This window comes from Sceloporus undulatus, chromosome 2 (assembly GCF_019175285.1).
Source record: "Sceloporus undulatus isolate JIND9_A2432 ecotype Alabama chromosome 2, SceUnd_v1.1, whole genome shotgun sequence".
NCBI lineage: Eukaryota > Metazoa > Chordata > Lepidosauria > Squamata > Phrynosomatidae > Sceloporus > Sceloporus undulatus.
In genome coordinates this window covers 230,281,758-230,300,530 of record NC_056523.1, presented here as the reverse complement: position 1 = coordinate 230,300,530, position 18,773 = coordinate 230,281,758, and the positions used below count along the sequence as shown (strand labels likewise).

At 40.9% G+C, this 18,773-nt stretch overlaps 1 protein-coding gene across 1 annotated transcript; it reads right to left on the bottom strand.

Moving 5' to 3' along the window:
- Nucleotides 1-6,084: 6,084 nt before the first annotated feature.
- LOC121920610 (gamma-aminobutyric acid receptor-associated protein-like 1) lies at nt 6,085-17,323 on the bottom strand. Its single transcript, XM_042447741.1, has 4 exons — nt 17,267-17,323; nt 16,568-16,646; nt 13,749-13,867; nt 6,085-8,563 (listed from the first exon to the last, which is right to left on the bottom strand). Exons 1-4 carry the CDS (start codon nt 17,321-17,323, stop codon nt 8,498-8,500), a joined length of 321 nt encoding a protein of 106 aa, XP_042303675.1. The 3' UTR covers nt 6,085-8,497.
- Between the last annotated feature and the right edge of the window lie 1,450 nt (nt 17,324-18,773).

Genomic DNA, 18,773 nt, shown 5'->3' with positions numbered 1-18,773 from the left:
AACTCTTATGAGTGTATTTTAATCGTTTTACAATATAGGATTTTAACTGGGGGGTTATGTATTACAGTTGTGTTTTGTATTTTAACATGCTGCACCCCATCTTGAGCCGAAGCAGGAAATAGATTGTTGTTGTTGTTATGTATTAACATAAAAAGATAGAAAATATATGGCTGTGTTTAACCTGTCCTCATGCTCACAATTTGAGTAAGATATATTCTTTGTTGTTTAGTTCAGCAGATGAATCTGTGAGAAAGGAATTAGAGGAAGCAGGTAAATTGGTACACTCAAGAGTTCAGCTGACTACTATAGAGTGGAATTTGTGGGATGTGGTTGAGGAAGTTAATTACCACTACTACTAGCATATAATCATATACGTAGATGTAACAACTAGGTTAGAACACTGTATTGTAACCATATGCATTTAAGCAAGTAATTGTGAACAGTTTCATTATCGTCTGTTAAAAAATAATTTGTTCATACGCACCTGCTTTCTGGGATTATTAGGATGAGATTAAGTTATTGATAAGGTCAGACACAATGGTGTCTGATGGCAGTAGATGTATAGTTTTGGTGGCTAGTAGTGGTTTAGAAAAGGAATCCACAAAAAAATGTCAAAATGGTGATTGTTGCAAGAGTATTTACAGAAGGTGGCAGCAGTTAATAAAAACAGGGTTATCACAAGTGGTGATAGTGGTAGAACAAGTGAATGTTTCCACAGTAGACCATTGTGATGCCCCTAAGCATGATATGGTCAGAGTTTAATCACAGCTGCACAGAACACCCCATTCAAGAAAAACAAGATAAACCCAAAACCCCAAGTCTAACAAATGAGGAAAATACACAGCTTTCAAGACACTTCTCTTGCCCTGAGATTCCTTCTTCTTAAATAAAAATAAATAAAATATTTTTTATTTGTATCCCACCTCTCTATCAAAGGTAATCGAAGCAGCTTACATATTAAAACTCCATGCAAAATTCCCAAACCCCTGAAGCCTGGGGAAGTGCCAAGCCTGAAGCCTGGCAACTCTATTGCAAAAGTCTAAGCAGGTTGTAGCTTTATTTATACTTCTCAGCTGCTGAGTACTAATCCAAGCAGTGCTATTATCTGTGGAATACATTGCTTCAGTGGTTTTGGCTGCAATCCTGAACACATGTAATTAGGAAGTAACCCTCAATTAACACAGTGGAATTTAATTGTGTACCTAGGATTGCATTGTATCCTTCAGAGAGTTCTAGTTACTGTGTGTGTGTGTGTGTGTGTGTGTGTGTGTGTGTAGGGGGCTGCTTATGAGATGTTAGTCCTTAACATGGAGATCTTACCACTTCATAGAATGTACCAATAAGCATTTATACAGAATAAGTGGACAAACTGCAGCCCTCTATGGGCTGCAGTTCTTATCTGCCCCAGTCAGCGTAACAAATGGTGAGGGATCATGGGAGATGCAGTCAGTACTTTTTAACCACTTTATATCAAGGAAATTGTCATTCCCTGATATAAACTAGTGAAAAAGATACCTATACCAGGTTGAGGAGCAACCAGTCAATGTAGGGTGCCCATCAACTTAACCCTTCCTTAATTTTTTATCTCAATTTTTGACTAGTTCACAGTATTTTTATTTATTTATTTTTTAAAAAGGCAACTGTTCTATTATATATAAACCCATTTCTTTTTTAAAAATCTGCTATAACCAGAATGGGTCCATAAGAAAAATAACAAGGTAAGAATAAATGCAAACAAAAATCCATCAGTGATACCTTTATTGGCCAACCGAAATGCACAATATACTTGTTGCAAGTTTTCAAAGCTCCATGGGCTTCTTCATCAGGCAAAATGTTACAAACCAAACAGGAGGGGGAAAAACAATTTGAGATGTTAGTCAGATACCTGCATGTTGTTTCAGTCCTTAGTAAAGATGATATATTGGGGAGGATATATTTTGAGCAGGCAGGCTCCTCCTTCTAGCCATGCGGCAATAGGGAGATTTTCAAAGTCTAGGAAATTTAAAGTCAGTTGGCCAAATAAAGGTATCACTGGTGGATTTTGTTTGCATTTGTTAAATGGCCAGCACAGCTATCCCTGCATGTTTTCTGTAAGGTAGGAATAAGAGAGCAAATCCTAAATCCTAAAGACCAAAGACATACAACTAAGCACTAAATTTGGAATAGTCAAAGCCATTGTATTCCCCATCATCATGTACAGGTACATGAGCTGGTACGTAGAGAGATCTTGTAGCGCCTTTAAACTAACTGAAAGAAATTGGCAGCATGAGCTTTTGTAGACTTCAATCTAGTTCCTCAGATGCATTTGGAAGTAGACTGAAGTCTATGAAAGCTCATGCTGCCAATTTCTTTCTTTCAGTGAGTCTCAAAGGTGCTACAAGATCTCTCTACGTACTGATTCTACAGACTAACACGGCTATATCTTTGAATTGTACAAGAGCCGGATAGTGAAGAAAGCAGATAAGAATACAGTAAATTCATGTGAGATATAGTCCTGGAGAAGAGTGCTGGGAATACCATGGATGGTTAAAAACACAAACAAATGGTCCCTTGATCAGATTAAGCTTGAAACCTCCTTGGAAGCCATGATGATCAAACTGAGGCTGTCGTATTTTGGCCACATCATGAGAAAGCACAACTGATAAGGCTTGGAAAGATGAAGGGAAGTAGAAATAGAGAAAGACCACATGCCAGATGGATGGACTCAATCAAGGAGGTCATGGGCCTGAACTTGCAGGACCTCAGCAGAGAGTGGAGAATAGGGGGCTTGGAAATGTCTCATTCATAGGGCCATGTGTCAGGACAAACTCGAGGGCAATTAACAACAACAACAACAACAACAAGAGTAGGATAGAAGAGGTTGAATAACAGAATTTTGAAATACTTGACAGAAAACAAAAAGCTACCTATTATGGAAACTGTTCCTTGGAAGCACCTAGATAGGATTTTGCTGGCCTAACAGGTGCTTCACCTTCTTGGCTTTGCTGTTGTTAATCACCCTCAAATTGGTCCTGAATCATTTCCAATGAGTCGTGTCTTCTCATGGTGTGGCCCAAGTATGGCAGCCTCAGTTTGATCATCTTGGCTTCCAAGAAGATTTCAGGCTTGATCTGTTTGTCTTTTTAACCATCCACAGTATCCTCATCCCTCTTCTCCAGCACCACATCTCAAATGAGTTGAATACTCCAGGAGCAGCCCAGAGTATTCTGCTCAATGTAGATGAGCCTCAACTTTACACAATTACTGTGAGAATTAATCAGTATGCAAAGGGATCTTCCAGTTCCTTTGAGAGTAACTAAGAGAAAGAAGTTGGTAGCATGATGTTTCATAGACTTTAGCCTATTTCCTCAGATGCATGTTTTGCATGTGAGAATGAAGTAAAACAGTCCAATATACATGGTAGAATTGAAAGATATAGCTGTAGAATCAGTATGTAGAATCACTATATAGAGAGATCTTGTAGCCCCTTTGAGACTAATTGAAAGAAAGAAGTTGGCAGCATGAGCTTTATACTTCCTCAGATGCCATCTGAGTTTACAAAAGCTCATGCTGCCAACTTCTTTCTTTCAATTAGTCTCAAAGGTGCCACAATATCTCTCTACAGTCGAATATCCATCACTCTGAAATGGTAGGACACAAATGTAATAAACAGATACAAACAGACACAAATATAGTAATAATTTCTCTTTCAGTATTCCAAATATAACACCAAGGACGTAGCCGGGGGGGGGGGGGGTGGGGGGGTCTGGTCCCCCCCTTCAGGCCCTGGGGGCATTCAAGCTCCTTCCTCCCCCCCCTCCTCCTCTCCATTAAAACCAGGGAGCTCCGAGAGGGAAAGAGGGAAAGACAAAGCAAGCTCTTTCCATTTCGTTTCCATAGGAGTCTGGCTTCCACTCCTCCTCCCTTGTTCTTTTGCCAAAATAAAAGTATCTTCCAGGGAGGGAGGAAGTGAATCAAGGCACTTTAAAACTCCTCCGTCCCCTCCATCAAAAGTACGGAGCAGGACTAGAGGGGAAAATTTTCTGGGAGCAGGGAGGCTGAGAGAGAGGGCGGAAGAATGGGAGGGTGAGGAGGCTCTCCTGCCGGCCCTGGCAAAGCCAGGAGGAGCCCAAGTGCCGCCCATAAACTTCTGTTGCGGGGCCTGAGGGGAGGGGCCAAAAAGCCCTGGAGGAGAGGGAGCGAGCGAGGGAGGGACAGGAAGCTGCATCAGGCTGCATCCACACTCAAGAAATAACCAGGTTTGGCAGCGATTTAACTCTTTTGTGGCTCTTGGCTATGGAATTCTGGGAGTTAGCATGTTCTGGGGTCCAGATATCTAGGCTTGGCCCTTTTCTGCTCCTTCCAGCCTTGTTTTTTTTCTCATTTTTAAAAGAAAAATAAAATAAACTACACTTAGCTGGCCCCTTTTCAGCATATCAATGGGGATGCTTTGATGGAGAGTTCCTGCATGGCAGAATGGGGTTGGACTGGATCAGGGCCCTTCTTGGGGTCTCTTCCAACTCTAGGATTCTAGGATTAATTAATTAACCTAAGGACTCAATCTAAAGATCTTGGCCTCTCTGCCCTCCTGCCTTGGAAGCAAAGTCCATTGGAAGACCTCTGGGTTTTACTTTGCAAGGAGTTTTTATTTTCCTTATTTTTGCCTTTTTAAAGGAGTTTCCCCAAAATGCTGCCAGAGGATGAATTGGGGCTCTGGAGTCCTATGGCTCTGCTCCAGGCAATGCTAGACTGCAGGGCCCATCATCCAGCAGCACCACAGACTGCTGGGAACTGCAGTCTAATAAGGTGCACACTGCAGAAATAATCCAGTTCAACACCACTTTAATGCTATGGAAAATCCTGGGATTTGTAGTATGTTGTGGCACCAGAGCTCTCTGACAAAGAAGGCTAAATGTCTCACAAAACTACAATACCCAGATGTTGTTGTTGTTGTTGTTATTTTCTTAAATCCCACCTTTCTGCCAATATACAGACTCAAGGTGGTGATTTTCCATAGCATTAATCTATAGTATATCTTTCTACGATGGACACCTCCATTACATAATTTGTTGAGGATGCTTTGACTGGGAGTTCCTGCATGGCAGAATGGGGTTGGACTGGATCAGGGCCCTTCTAGGGGTCTCTTCTAACTCTATGATTCCATGATTCTGTAGCACTCTGAGCCTACTGTGATTTTAATAGTTTTTAAATGTATAACATTTTAAAGTTATAAAGTCTTATAATGCAAGCCATGCACTGATGGACTATTGCACAATAATTTTGTATTGATTGATTTTATACCCTGCCTTTCTCTCAAAATAGGATTCTCTTAAAGGGGTTTGTTTTTTATAAAAAGAAAGGAAGGTATAACGTCTTGGAATTTAAAATTATGACAGACAGACAGACAGATAGATAGATAGATAGATAGATAGATAGATAGATGAGTCTTGGAATTAAAAATTGTGTGCATGTGTGTATGTAGAGTGTGTGTGTGTGTGTTGGAATTAAAAATCCCTCTTGGAAGTGGGAATGAAATGTTGTGTGGATGCAGCCTGGGTTCTTAGCTCAGCTCAGAAGTTGGAATGCAGTGTCTCAAAGCATGAGCAGAGTGTCTCTGAGCATGAACAGAGTGGCTGCCGCTCATTGCTTGAACAGCTGCGCTTTGCTTTATCGAGCTGAATTTATCTGATGTAAACGCCTTCAGAGGAAGGACTCAGTTTGCATCTGCACTGAAAAAAATAATCCAGTTTGATGCCACTTTAGCTGCCCTTGGCACCATATTGTGGAATGCTGGGACTTGTAGTTTGTTGTGGCACCTGACAGAGAAGGCCAAACAGCTTCTCAAAACTACAAATCCCAAGATTCCATAGCAGCACGGAGCCATAACGGAAGTTCAAGTAGTGCCATTCTAATGTAAACGCTCAACCTCCTTTTTGTGTCTGGGGGGGGGGCTCTTAGCCTCTCAAAATGGTGGCACTTAGTCTGGACCCCCCCCCTTCCCAAAATCCTGGCTACGTCCCTGATAACACCTATGGATAGGAAGGAAATAAGATGTTCCAGCCTCCATCCAATATGTCATTAAAAAATGCCATTCCACTCCGTATCTCACATTTTCAAGTGTGTCTTTATTGATTGAGCTGATATAGCATGACCTTTTAATAAGAACTTGAAGCTGCCTAAAATTAATGACATAGAAAGAATAATCAACATCACCTTTTACAAAGTGGAGCTGAGCAACAATGAAAAAAAAAATCCACAATCCAGTTAAACCCTTTGAAAGTAATATTTCGTTATGTACCAAGTGCTGAAATCCCATTAACATTGCTTAAATATGAGTAGCAGCCTGGGTGCGAGGTTGTAACTCAAGTTCTCTTTCAGCATCCACTGCTTCACCCCTGAGGACAGGTGAGAGGATATACAGGTGATATATACTAATGTGCACTGTGACCCCAGACATATCTTGAATGACATGCTTATGGTTCTGGATTTGCAATGTGCCTCTTAAAAGATAACCAGAAAACAGAAAGACCAAGCAAACAAAAGCAAATTGCAATTGGTAATGGAAGGAATTTGGAATCCTAAGTAAAACCAGTTGCCCTGAAAGGTATATTCAAGCCAGAACTAAGCAGTAAAACTAGATTCAGTGCACAAACAAACAAGCAGATATTCAAGCCTCCTTCATTTGGCCTTCGTTGCCTGCTATTACTCTATGCCACTTACTCATTGCTGGTAGGGCTCCTCCTAATTTTCTTATCCAGAAGGCCTTTTACTTCTACAAATGCTGCTCATTTTCAGTTCCTGAATATCCCTTTATAACACAAGCTCTTCAGACGCCACTTAATAGTCCTGTCCCCCTGGATCCCTTGCTATCTTAACGTTTATTTAGAGGAATGACACTTCAAGCTATGAACATGAAATTCAAAGAAGCAGAGGCTAAGTTGTTGTCAGTTTCTTTAACTCCACAAATATTCTAAAGATTAAATACTACTCAAAAGTTCAGGTTTCTCAAGCAGTTCCATGCACCCCCATCTAGCATATATCTTTTCCCCCATCTAGCATATATCTTTCCCTAGGGGTTGCAGATGATATACTTCTGCTGATTTATAGTCTCTCTTCTACACACCCTCAATGAGGCTATAAAAATGGGGAAAAAATCTAGCACAGTCATTAATTCACTAGAAGCCTCAGCATGAAGTGTCCCCATTTTCGTCATAATTCCCCCATTTAGAACAAAAGATATAAGGAGAGAGGGAGGGAAATGATCGCTGTTGCACTTGGGGAAAAGAAAAAGCTGCTTTGGCATTGCTACGTAAAGGCCTGCTTTGTGACAGATCGTCTTCACATGCTTAGCAGTTAAGCGTTTATCAGGGTAGGGATGGAACAGAGGAAGGCATGAAGGGCAATTCTTCAGAAAAAAGAACAAGCCTTTATGGCAAGAACATAGGTAAATTAACTCCGTGTTTTCCACCCCACCATTGCATTGATAGCGACAGAGAACACAGCACAAGGTTAAAGGGTGGGATGGTGATAGATCATCTGTACTGCCGAAGTCTGGCTGCATCCATAGTACAGATGTAATCCAGCTTGACACCACTTTTAACCGCCACAGCTCTGGTGCCACAACAAACTACAAGTCCCAGAATTCCATAGCATTGAACTGTGGCAGTTAAAAGTGGTGTCAAACTGGATTATTTCTGCAGTACGGATGCAGCCCTAGGGGTGAACAGTCTTTTACTGACAAAGACACATATCACAAAACACTCATGCAAGTAATGAGAACATATCACATATGAGGTGCTCAAGGCCTGATTTACACCCTGAGAGAATGCCATGTACTCTTGGGTGCAGTTTTTGTTTTGCTATGTTTTTAAGTTGGCTAAGCCTAGTGAGAAGCTACTCTAGTCTGTTCCCATCACATGTAGTGACATCAATTCCTAGTAGCTATTAGATTGCTAACATAATATATGGACTCATCCAAGATGCTACACATGAAGAAGGAAGGAGGAGTATGGCATAAATGCCACGGATGACAGGATCAGAGAGAAGGTCCAAGGAAAAACAGAAATAACTCCAGAAAATAGGGGTCTGTGTTCGTCCTTCTTCAGCTAGGGAGGAAAATGTTACCATTTTATAATTGGGTAAATTAAAATGCAGATGGGAAGATCCAGTTAAGGGGCTGGATGTTGGATGTTTTGCTATTAATTCCCTTTGGCAATCCTGTTCCCTATTCACCTCTTCTTTCTTGTCCTTCCCTGGGCACACTGAAGTGCCAGTTGGTTGAAGGGAAGGTGGTAAACAGATCTCCCTCTCAAAAAGCACCAATCACCTCTTCAAATAATGATTAAATGAAACAATCGTAATAACTAATTAATAATAAGGGTGCAAGAAATGGTGGTGTGGAAATAGGTGGGAGGAGGGTGGTCCAGTTCTTTCTCTTTCTCTCTTCTTGCTTCCATCTGATGCATAATTCTTCCCACAACAGTCCTTTCTGTCCGTCCCATCGATGAAGCCGGCTGGCTCACTTTCCGTATACACTTTCATCACTGTAAGCCACATAGAGAAAATAATCTTCCTCATGATTATCCTGGAAAAGAAGAATGCAGGGACCAGGGAGGGAACCAAAGCAGAGATGTTATCAAGTCACAATCACCACAGTGGACTGTTAAGTAAAAGGGCTGAGATAGCTTTTTACAGAAAGATTGGAAATGACAAAAGTAAGTACCAAATGATGTTATTGTTGTCAGTGTTTGCAAAATGAGTATATTTTTGTATAAATGTTTATAATTATTTTAAAAATAATACTAATAAAAATACACACATATAAAAACTGATTTAAGTGAAGCTCTCTACACAACAACAACATGTATAGCGGGCCCTTGGTATCCAATGGGGTTTGGTTCTAAGACCCCCATGAATACCAACATCTGTGGATGCTCATATTCCATTAAATACAATGGCAGGGCAAAATGGAATCACTTATATAAAATAGCAAAATCAAGGTTTGCTTTTTGGAATTTATAGGTTTTCTGAATATTCCCAAGCCATGGATTGTTGCACCCATGGATAAAGAATCTGTGGATATAGAGGGCTGACTGTACCTAGGGAGGAGGCTCAACATCATCATCATCGTAATCATCATAGATTAAAAAGTGGATAAACTAGTAAATCTGATGGGGAAAATATCCGAATTAATCCCATTCCAACCATAATATGTCAAATAACATCCTTGCTCTGACTTGGGCTGCACCTACATTGCAGAAATAATGCAGTTTGACTCCGCTTTAATTGTCATGTTTCAATGCTATGGCATTCTGGGTTTTTGCATTTGTAGTTTTATGAAATTTTAGCCTCTTCTGCCACAACAAACTACAAATCCTAGGATTCTATAGCACTGAGTCATGGCCATTAAAATAGTGCAGATGCAGCTGTGTTGTATTCATTTACCATGTATGGAGTTCTGCCTTTGTATTTTTGCCTTGTTATGTGCTTTCAAGTTATTTCCAACTAATGGCAACCCTAAAGTGAACCTATCATGCGTTTTTCTTGGAAAGTTTGTTCAGAAGAGGTTTGTCATTGCCAGCCTCTGGAGTTGAGAGAATGTGACTTGTCCAAGGTCACCCAGTGGGTCTTATGGCTGAGCTGGGAACTGAACCATTGCCTCTAGAGTCATAGTCCAATGCTCAAACCACTGCACCATGCTGGCTCTCTAGAATATTACTATTCAATACACTCCACAACACTTTTACTTTCATTTCTAAAAAGTTTCATTCCCACAGAACTTCCATGAAATATTACAGTTTCCAGTTATTTCAGAACCTGCTTATCTGGGAACTATTACAGAATAAAAGACTATGATACATAGAACGCTTCCCCTTGAATTCTCTGAAATTGACAAAGGTGCTCCTTTTCTGATTTTGTATTACATTTTACAGTACAACCTACTGACATTATGAAGTCGAAGGCTTTCATGGCTGGCATCCATAGTTTTTTGTGGGTTTTTCGGGCTATGTGGCCATGTTCTAGAGGAGATTCTTCCTGATGTTTCGCCAGCATCTATGGCTGGCATTTTCAGAGAATGAAAATGCCAGCTGCAGATGCTGGCGAAATGTCAGGAAGAATCTCATCTAGGACATGGCCACATAGCCCCAAAACCCCACAAAAAACTACTGACATTATTTTTGGAAAAGGTCAGCATAGCTCCACATTTCAAACATGATTAACCTGGTTTGGAAGAAGACTTTGAGTGAGCCAGTCTATTAACTGTGCTTATCTACCATCGAGCCAAGGACTTAATTTCAGGAGTTGATTCTAAGCATCTCTAGGAAGTGACCTTAATATCTTGCCCTGCAGGATGACACCTTGTTTGGATAATAATAGAAAACATCCCTCTTTAGGAAGGAAAGAGAGATAATTAGTAACTAGGCTTCCTAGACTATCCTCCTTCAGAACCGGTGTAGTCACTTTGGGAATAGAAATTTCTCTCAGATGAATGTTCACTGCATTATCTCTTAAATAACCTGGTTCAAAGGCATCTCCATCCTTATATGAATTCTTTTACAGATTGCTTTCAGCCAAATAGGACACTGAAGGTAAGGTTTCTGGCTCACAGAGAGCAAACTGCTTGCTTTTTAATCTACATATACATCCAAAGGATGAGTTTGGTGGCTAAAAAGACAAAAACAATCTCCCAAAAAAAAAAAACCCCTTTGAACCAAGACCCCAAGTTTAAATCTTGCCTTCTCCATAAATATAGGAAGTAGATTTAGCACATCTCTCAGTGTCCCAATCAGTGGCGTCACTAGGGACTGCAAGGGATGCGAATTGCACCAGGTGACACCCTAAGAAAGGGTGACACCACTGCTCCCAAAAAATCTGACTTTGAGGAGAAATGGCATGTCGTGTTTGTCTGTATCCCTTTAAAACACTGAATAGATGGGGTGAGTGAGGTGAGGCTCAATGAGACGAGAAAGGAGAGGATTTCCTTAAAAATTAAAAATAATAACAAAGTTATTTTTATTTTTTTCTTAAAAAACATCCAATCTTACCAAATTTTCATGTAAATACATTTAGGCCGTGCATATGATATTGCAATTTGAAGGTATAATTTTAATTTTGCTAGTTGGTTATATCACAGCAATTACCACTACATTATGTTTTATGAGTAACTTTAGTACAAAAAACATGACTAAGGATTATGTATGGGAGGAAGTCAATGGAGGGCTGATGCCATGAGTTACTGCTCCGGGTGGCACTGGTCTCAAGTACAAAATTGTGCTAGTTTTTCTAGCCTCACTTATAGATTTTATGAAAAAGATTTTGAAGGGGACAAAACACTATAGAGAAAGTGTGGGCCAGCTTAAGAGAGTAAATTTCTACCCTGGGGACCCACTTCAAACCACACCTACATCTCCAAATTGTCAGTTTTGTAAACCCACTTTTATGGGTTTTTTTAAAGAGGAAAACAAGGCACAATGAGGGGGTGTTGCTTGATTTAAAGAAAGCTTTCAATAGCAGCAATTCCTCTTTGGGGCAAAAAAGAAAAAATGAGAGAGAGAGAAAATCAGCAGAAACCTGATATGGGTAATATGTTTCCCATCCCTGCTGCAAAAAGTTTAAATGTTAATTATTTTTATTATCCTTTAATATCCTTTTATTTTCCTCATCATCACCACTACCACATAGTCCCACAAATGAAATGGATGCCAGAAACTGCATGGTGTCCACTGTTTCCTGTCAACATTTAAGGATAACATCTGATTTACATGCTTATATTTCTCTCATGCCACCACAAGACATTACATAAGGAGAGTCTTGCTGGGTCAAACCAAGCATTTTCGGAACAGTTGGATGTTTCTGGCAATCTCAGAAAATGAAGCATATATGTGGAAGGCACTTTCCTCTTGTTTGACCCCCAGCATCTATTATTTTGAGTTATAGTACTTGTGGGAGGATGTGTGCTTCAGTTTACCAAATGCAAGTTGGTAATCTCTTCTTTACAGCCACCTAGACTACTAGCCATCACTACATCTGTAGTAGACAATCTGTAAGATAACTACATACTGTGAAAATAAATCACTTCTTTAGCCTTTCTTGATTCTACGACCAATTACTACTAGTAACACCTTGGTGTGTTTCTAGCGGAGTGACCAGATGTCATAACCGCAAAGGAGGACAAAGCACCACAAAATGAAGGACATTGAAGAGAAATGGAGGGCATTACCAAATGAAAACACTCGTATATAAATGTCCAGTTGAGGTCATTTTGGAATTTCCTCTGGACAGAACGCTGAAATGTAAGACATGTCCTAGGAAAGGAGGATGTTTGGTCACCCTGGTTTCTAGGGGGGTGCAAGAGATGCAGACTACACCAGATGACACTTCAGAGGGGGTGACTCCTGGTGTGTTTGTGGGAAAGAACCACTTTCTGGCATGGTCTGCTGTACCTCTCCATGAGTAGACTATGAGTAGACCAGTAGACCTAGATTGAAGGTCCTGGGGAGGACCCATTCCACCTGCCCTCATGCAGGAATGAAGATAGATGGGACACTGTCAGCATGCCACACTGAAAACCCGGAGGTCAGTCCCTTTGTGGAATAGTGTCTGGACACAAGGCAGATAGATCAGAATGGCCTGAGACATGGATGGTTGACTAGCAATCCATGGCAAGTAGACCAGAGCCTCTCTCTTCCCTAGTGTTTAGATCTACTTCTTGAGGCCATTGGCCTGGTGGCAGGGGACAGGCTCCCTGGGAGTGACAGCATGAGTGGGGTGGCACCAAACCTAGTGATGCCACTGGTGAAACCAATTAGTTTCACTAGGTGATCCTGAGCTCTGATTATATGTTCAGAAGCATGAACGCAGATGGATAAAACTGCAGACAACCTCCTTCATGAACTACAATAAAAGAATAAAGTTGGAAGAGAGACCTCAAGAGCCATCCAGTGCAACCCCCGACAGATGGCCATCCTGTTTAAAAACCTAATGGTGAAGTAGAATCTCTTCCTGTAGCTTGATCCATGTCCTGTTCTCTGGAGCAGCAGGAAAAAAAGCTTGCTCTATACGCAGTATGACTACTAGGGAGCAAAGCAGTAGCTGGCTGGAGCACATTCTCAGATATTCTCAACTAATGAGTAAAATGAAGCCCAGTTTTCAAAATTAAGACACCACAGCCTCTACCGGCTTTATTTAAGGAAAGTGAGGGGTCTTGAGATTCAAAATATTGCTAATTTGGATTTCTTGATGTCCCTGTTGCCTTGCAGCATTGAACTAACATTTTGGAGACCTGGTTTCCAATCCTTTATTTTTAGCAACATGAAACCATAAATTGCAAAGCTCTTAGGGGAACCAAATGCAGTACGTCAATAACATCCATGGGGAAAAGATGGAACATTTTGAAATATCAAAGAGGGAACAATCCATTACTTCAGAATTAAGCATGAGTTTCAATCTTAGGTCAACCTGAGAGCCCATTTTTATTCTGGATATCATAGTTCTTTCTCATGCCCATCAAAAGATGGAGCATCAACATTTATGGAGGGCATCGAGAAGAGAGTATAAGGCATGCAGGGATGGAAATATGGGCCTGTTTGGCACAAAAAGGATCTACTAGTGCATTCCACATTTACGCTTGAATGTAGACAGGAGAGACAGGAAAGGAAGATTGACAGTGACCTGAAAATGCTGCCACCCTGACCAGGTCTCATGTAATGTGCTGGTGACCATAATTCTAATAATTCCACCTCTGCAAAGGAAAAGGAGCCTTCATTTACCTCATACAGCTGGCCCATAGTAGCACTGGTGGGAGGAATGGTGTTGTTGACAAAGAAGAACAGGGCGTCCTCTGGCCTCAAGTGGATTCGCTTTCGGATCAAGAAGTAAAATTGGCCAACTAGAATTAACAGGGAAGGAAGAAAGCAGGGTTTTTTAAAAAGTTATTTCAAGCTTCAGAATCATATGTGATTATTGTCCTTAGATATTTTAACAGTGATGTATCTGAGCCTTTTAATCGAAGTCTCAAGTCAGCTCTCAAGTCTCTACCCAAGTCTCAGGTCCTTGCAAGATAGTCAAGTCTCAAGTCGACTCTCAAGTCTGGGAGCCAACTTTTAACGTGGGGTATACTTCTCAGAGAGGAACAGCAAACATCTTAGGCAATGGGCTTGAGCTGAGGGCTGAGGGCTGCTTGGCAGCTTGTCCCTGCTGTACATTGGAAAAGCCACATTGGAGGATCCTTCTGCTTCAAGCACACTGCCTAATGCATTTGCTGTTCCCTTCCAAGAAATGAGTCCTACACTTTGGCAACAGGTCTTGCCTGCTGCTCAAAGGTAATGGCACCAGCAAGTCGGTCACTGAAAATATACTAGTCTTAAGTCAAGTCAGTCTGTCATTTTTGCCAAGTCAAGGCCAAGTCAAGTTATTTAAGTGACTTGAGTTCGACAATTTTAATGTCACTCTATTACTGATATTTTGTTTTATGTAATTCTTGGGATTATTTTTTTAAAAAAATAAGTTGTTATTTTTGAAATGTTTTATTGTTCACTGACTGGCAGCACTGCCAAAAGTTAAGAGCCAAGTCTACTGAGCCAAGACACTAATCTTCTGCTCTGTTAACACATCTGAATGTTACCCTGCACTCCAGAACTATGTTTGCTATGGATGTCTTTGCCAATCTCTCTCTATCCTGGCATGTAGCATTCACCTGGCAACTCTCTCACAAGCAACTGTCAGCATATGCTTTTGTCCTGCCATAATGTAATAATAGGATATGTAGTAGCTAGAGCATGTTTTAGGAATGCTGGATAACTGTGTTTTAGTACTGTTAGCTCAGTCCAGGTGGTGAGATAAGCCAGGAAAAGAGGCAAGCATGTCCAAGATCATTTGAGTGAGAGAGCATCTGGCTGTAACAACAAAGTAAAGGAGTAGTATGAAATAAGCAAGCGAAATTTCTTAATTTCAATTAATTAGATTTAAGCCTGCTTGATGTTTGGATTGTGTACATTTTAATTATGTGGTTGTAATGATTGCTGATCAGTGCTGACAATGGAAGTCACCAAACTGGATCTATAAGTATTCTTAATAAAGCTATCTGGGTATTTTTACTACCTGAGTTTCGGAATGTTGGTATTCAGCTGGACATAACAGCACCTCCCTCATAGGGCTGCTGTAAAATCACAGCTCAGTCAAAATGGCACTGAACCACTCTTTGCATTGACTGATCTCCTTATGAGGAAACTGCATCAACATCATCATTTCTGTTAGCCTTTTCTTCCCCTGTGTCTACCATGATCATGTGCATCAAAACACCCATGTAGATCATCCTCTGGCTTACACTGATTCACACAGGAATTGCCTCCAACTCCATCTCAGCATCGTCCAACCATAAGCCTCTCAGGAATCCTACACATGCCCCCAAGTAGTTTGGAGGGAGGAGTGTGTTGGGTATATGAACCAGTCCAGGGATACTATTCTTGTTCCACCAGCCATTTCTGCCAGAGACCTACCAAGATACCTATTTAAAATCCTTCTAAATTGTGTGGTGAGATGGTGTAGAAACTGCAGAAAGGCAAGCAAACTGACTAGTATACCTATCCAGGGGTAGCCATGTTAGCAAAGTACAGTAACATCCAAAAATCTACCAAATGTCCAGGAAATAAAGAATGTTTCAGTTCTATTTGCAAGACAAAAAGAGATGTTCCTTTTGAGATCCAAGTTTCCTCTCATCCTTTGTGATGCCACAGGCTCCTTTGTTAGGCAGAGAGCACTGAATTTCTAAAGAAGTCTTAGGAACGAAACTTTAAAAATCTTTATTTCCACATAGACAGAGGGAGGAAGGGCCCACCTGCATGAATTTCCCTCCAGAACCATCTGAACTGACAACTGCCATGTCTTGACAAAATGCAAGCTTGGGAAAAAGATCTTCTCAATTTTTTCTTCCTCCTGTATAATTTTTAACATCTCTGTGTGATGAAGAAGTAGTGGACCCTCAAAAGCATTCAAACCTGTATGTATGTATGTATGTATGTATGTATTGCATTTGGTTATCCCAATAAAGGTATCACTGTTTGGTGGATTTTTGTTTGAATTTGCTAAATGGCCAACACAGCTATCCCTGCATACTTAGGCAATACAGTTTGGAAGAGCTACAGATGCCATAATAAGCAAAGTATTCATTCAAAACTGACGTTTCATATGAATCCACAAACTTCTGTTTTTAAAACATTTTTTAAAACCCCTTCAAAGATTTTGCCACAGGACCAGCTGCCTATTTATTCTCTTGGTTCTCTTGTGGGAGGAACAAACAGAGAGGCTGCAGCCTCCAGCAGCTGAAGAATCAGCATGCTGGCAAAGTATAACATGGGTTTCAAGGAAGGAAGGGTAGCAGGCCTTGACATAGTTCATTCATTCAAACTGTAACAAACCAATGTCAAGTCGAACCACTTTCTCTCTTTCTGTGCAGCAAAGAAAAAATGACATAGAGTCATTTCTTAGATGGCTGCAGAAGAATTTCTTGCTCCTGTCTTTAGAGATTGTTTGTAGAAAGCATTCCTTGAAGAGCAACACTGTTAGAAACGATGGAACTGAGCTGGTTTACCTGTCAGGTCAGAAGGAACAAGGTACTTCCTCTTGTCAAGATCAGGTACTCTTGCTTTCGGTGCCTTTTCCACAATAACCTGAACAAAATTGGAAAAATAAGGCAATTACTGTATAGCACATATCCATGGAAAAGGCCATGTTGTCCGATTTCCCACTCCCACTCCTTTGCAAACTTCACAAAGTTGAAACTAAAAGAATGATAGAACTGAAGGAATGTAAAACACACATGGGAGCCAGTATGGTTTGAAGGCTCAACTATGACTTGGAAGACCAGGGTTCAAATCCTCACTTGGCCATAAAAATCAGTTGGGTAGCTATGAGCAAGTCATACTCTCCCAGCCTCAGAGGATGGCAATGGCAAACCCCCTCTCAAGAAACTTGCCAAGAAACCCCCATGATAGGTTCGCCTTAGGGTTGCCAGTTGGAAATGAAGGTACACAACAACAACACATATATGTGACAATCCTGCTTATTGGGTTTAATAAAACAGTTTTCTCATCTTCTTTCCGAAACACAAGAAATCACCTAAACCTAGCCACAAGAGAACTTTTTGATTTTGACAACAGATTTTTTAGTCCTCTCCACAATCTTCTGAGACTCTTGTACGTGAGAGTGCCTCTGTCTGTTTAGAAATGAAAAACCCCACCTACACACTTCTTCCATAAGCAAGTTTTCCTCAGATGTGGGGGAGCATTACTCTGGCTCCATCTGTATTCCATCCTTCTAAGGCATGAAGGCCTGTGAAACTCTCCATACCCCCAGATGCCCTCCAATTCATTTGTGGGGTGATTTTTAGCATAGGTGAAAGATGGCAACAAGTACATCAGAACCTTCATTTTGCACCCATAGTAAGCCCCCTTGTTAAAATACGTAAATATAAAAATAAACTATAAAAATAAAATACTCCCAAATTATCTGAAAATGCAAATGGAAGTGACACAAGGACTTGTGCAGCCCCCATCCTCTCCAAAGCTGCCAATCCCTGGGTTAAGGTATGAATTAATTTCTTTATTAGTCATAGACAAGCACAGGTAAAAAGATGTATTATAAAAGGTACAGTATTTTTAAAAAGTCAGGTTAAAACATATTTAAAACCATCCCTTTAGGTTGCATGACCTCAATGCATCTAGACAGGTTTGATATTAGTATTCCGGCATAATAACTATCTTCCAGATTTTAACCACTGCTGCACAAGTGTTAAGATATTAAATCAATTGTTAGAACTTTGTCTAAAGATCAGGGGTTGTTTTACCATTATACTGAGTATATTTTAAATGTTCAGCGCTTAATGAATACATTCAATCATGACCAAAAACATTGTTTGGGTCTTCAGATTGAAGTTTTCAGTTTCCAATGGGGTCAGGTAAGTATTGCTCACAGAGTCCCTTAAGGAAAACTTAGGCCCTATACAGACTGGCAGAAAGCGCCGGCCTGACACTGGACACCCTAACTCCGCCCATGGCACCATTTTTGCATGCGTCGGTCCACATGGCACACACCATCATGATGCACCTCTGACACTACATCCACATAAGGGGCGTCATAAAGCTGCAGTGCCACGGCTATGGCTATGGCACCCCTTGGAGGGCACAAAAAGGAGCTACTTTTTGCGGCTCCTTTTTGTGCTCTCCTAAGGCTGAATCGGGGCCACAGCATGAGGCTGCCGCAGCCCCGATCCAGTCAAGAAAGGGACAGCCACATGCCGCCCCTTAGGGGCAATCTGTATAGCCCCTTATTGACTCATCAGCATTCATTCACGGGGCGGGGTAGATTAAAAGGAAACTCTACATCTACGTTCTCTCTTCCCATGTTGTGGTGTGCCTTCAAGTTGTTTCTGACTAATGGCAACTCTAAGGCTTTTGTGGGTTTTTCTAGAACTGATAGCGTGTCATGATTCAGTCCTCAAACCACTACACCCTGTGCATACATGCTCTTACTAGGTCATTCCTCATAGGCTTACTATTCAAATCAGAGGAAATAACAGTACCATTCTATTCTGCTTTGGTCAGACATCACCTAGAATGCTATGTCCAATTCTGAGCACCACATTGCAAGGAGGATATTAGATTATTGCACTGCCTATTATTCCTGCACTAGACATAGGATTAAATGCACATGGAAGGGTTCTATCACACAGCTCCATCCCTGGGAACTAAGTACGCATCCCATACCCAACCCGGGTTGACTGGGGACAGAGCTGTATG

What these genes read in the sequence shown, in the direction of transcription:
- LOC121920610 (XM_042447741.1), bottom strand. Translation starts at nt 17,323, where the DNA reads ATGGAGAGTTTCACAGGCCTTCATGCCTTAGAAGGATGGAATACAGAT. An exon ending in GGAATACAGATGGAGCCAGA is followed by an intron (nt 16,647 to 17,266) that starts GTAATGCTCCCC and finishes AATTTTGTTCAG; the next exon opens with GTTATTGTGGAAAAGGCACC. An exon ending in CTATGGGCCAGCTGTATGAG is followed by an intron (nt 8,564 to 13,748) that starts GTAAATGAAGGC and finishes CTTCTTTTCCAG; the next exon opens with GATAATCATGAGGAAGATTA.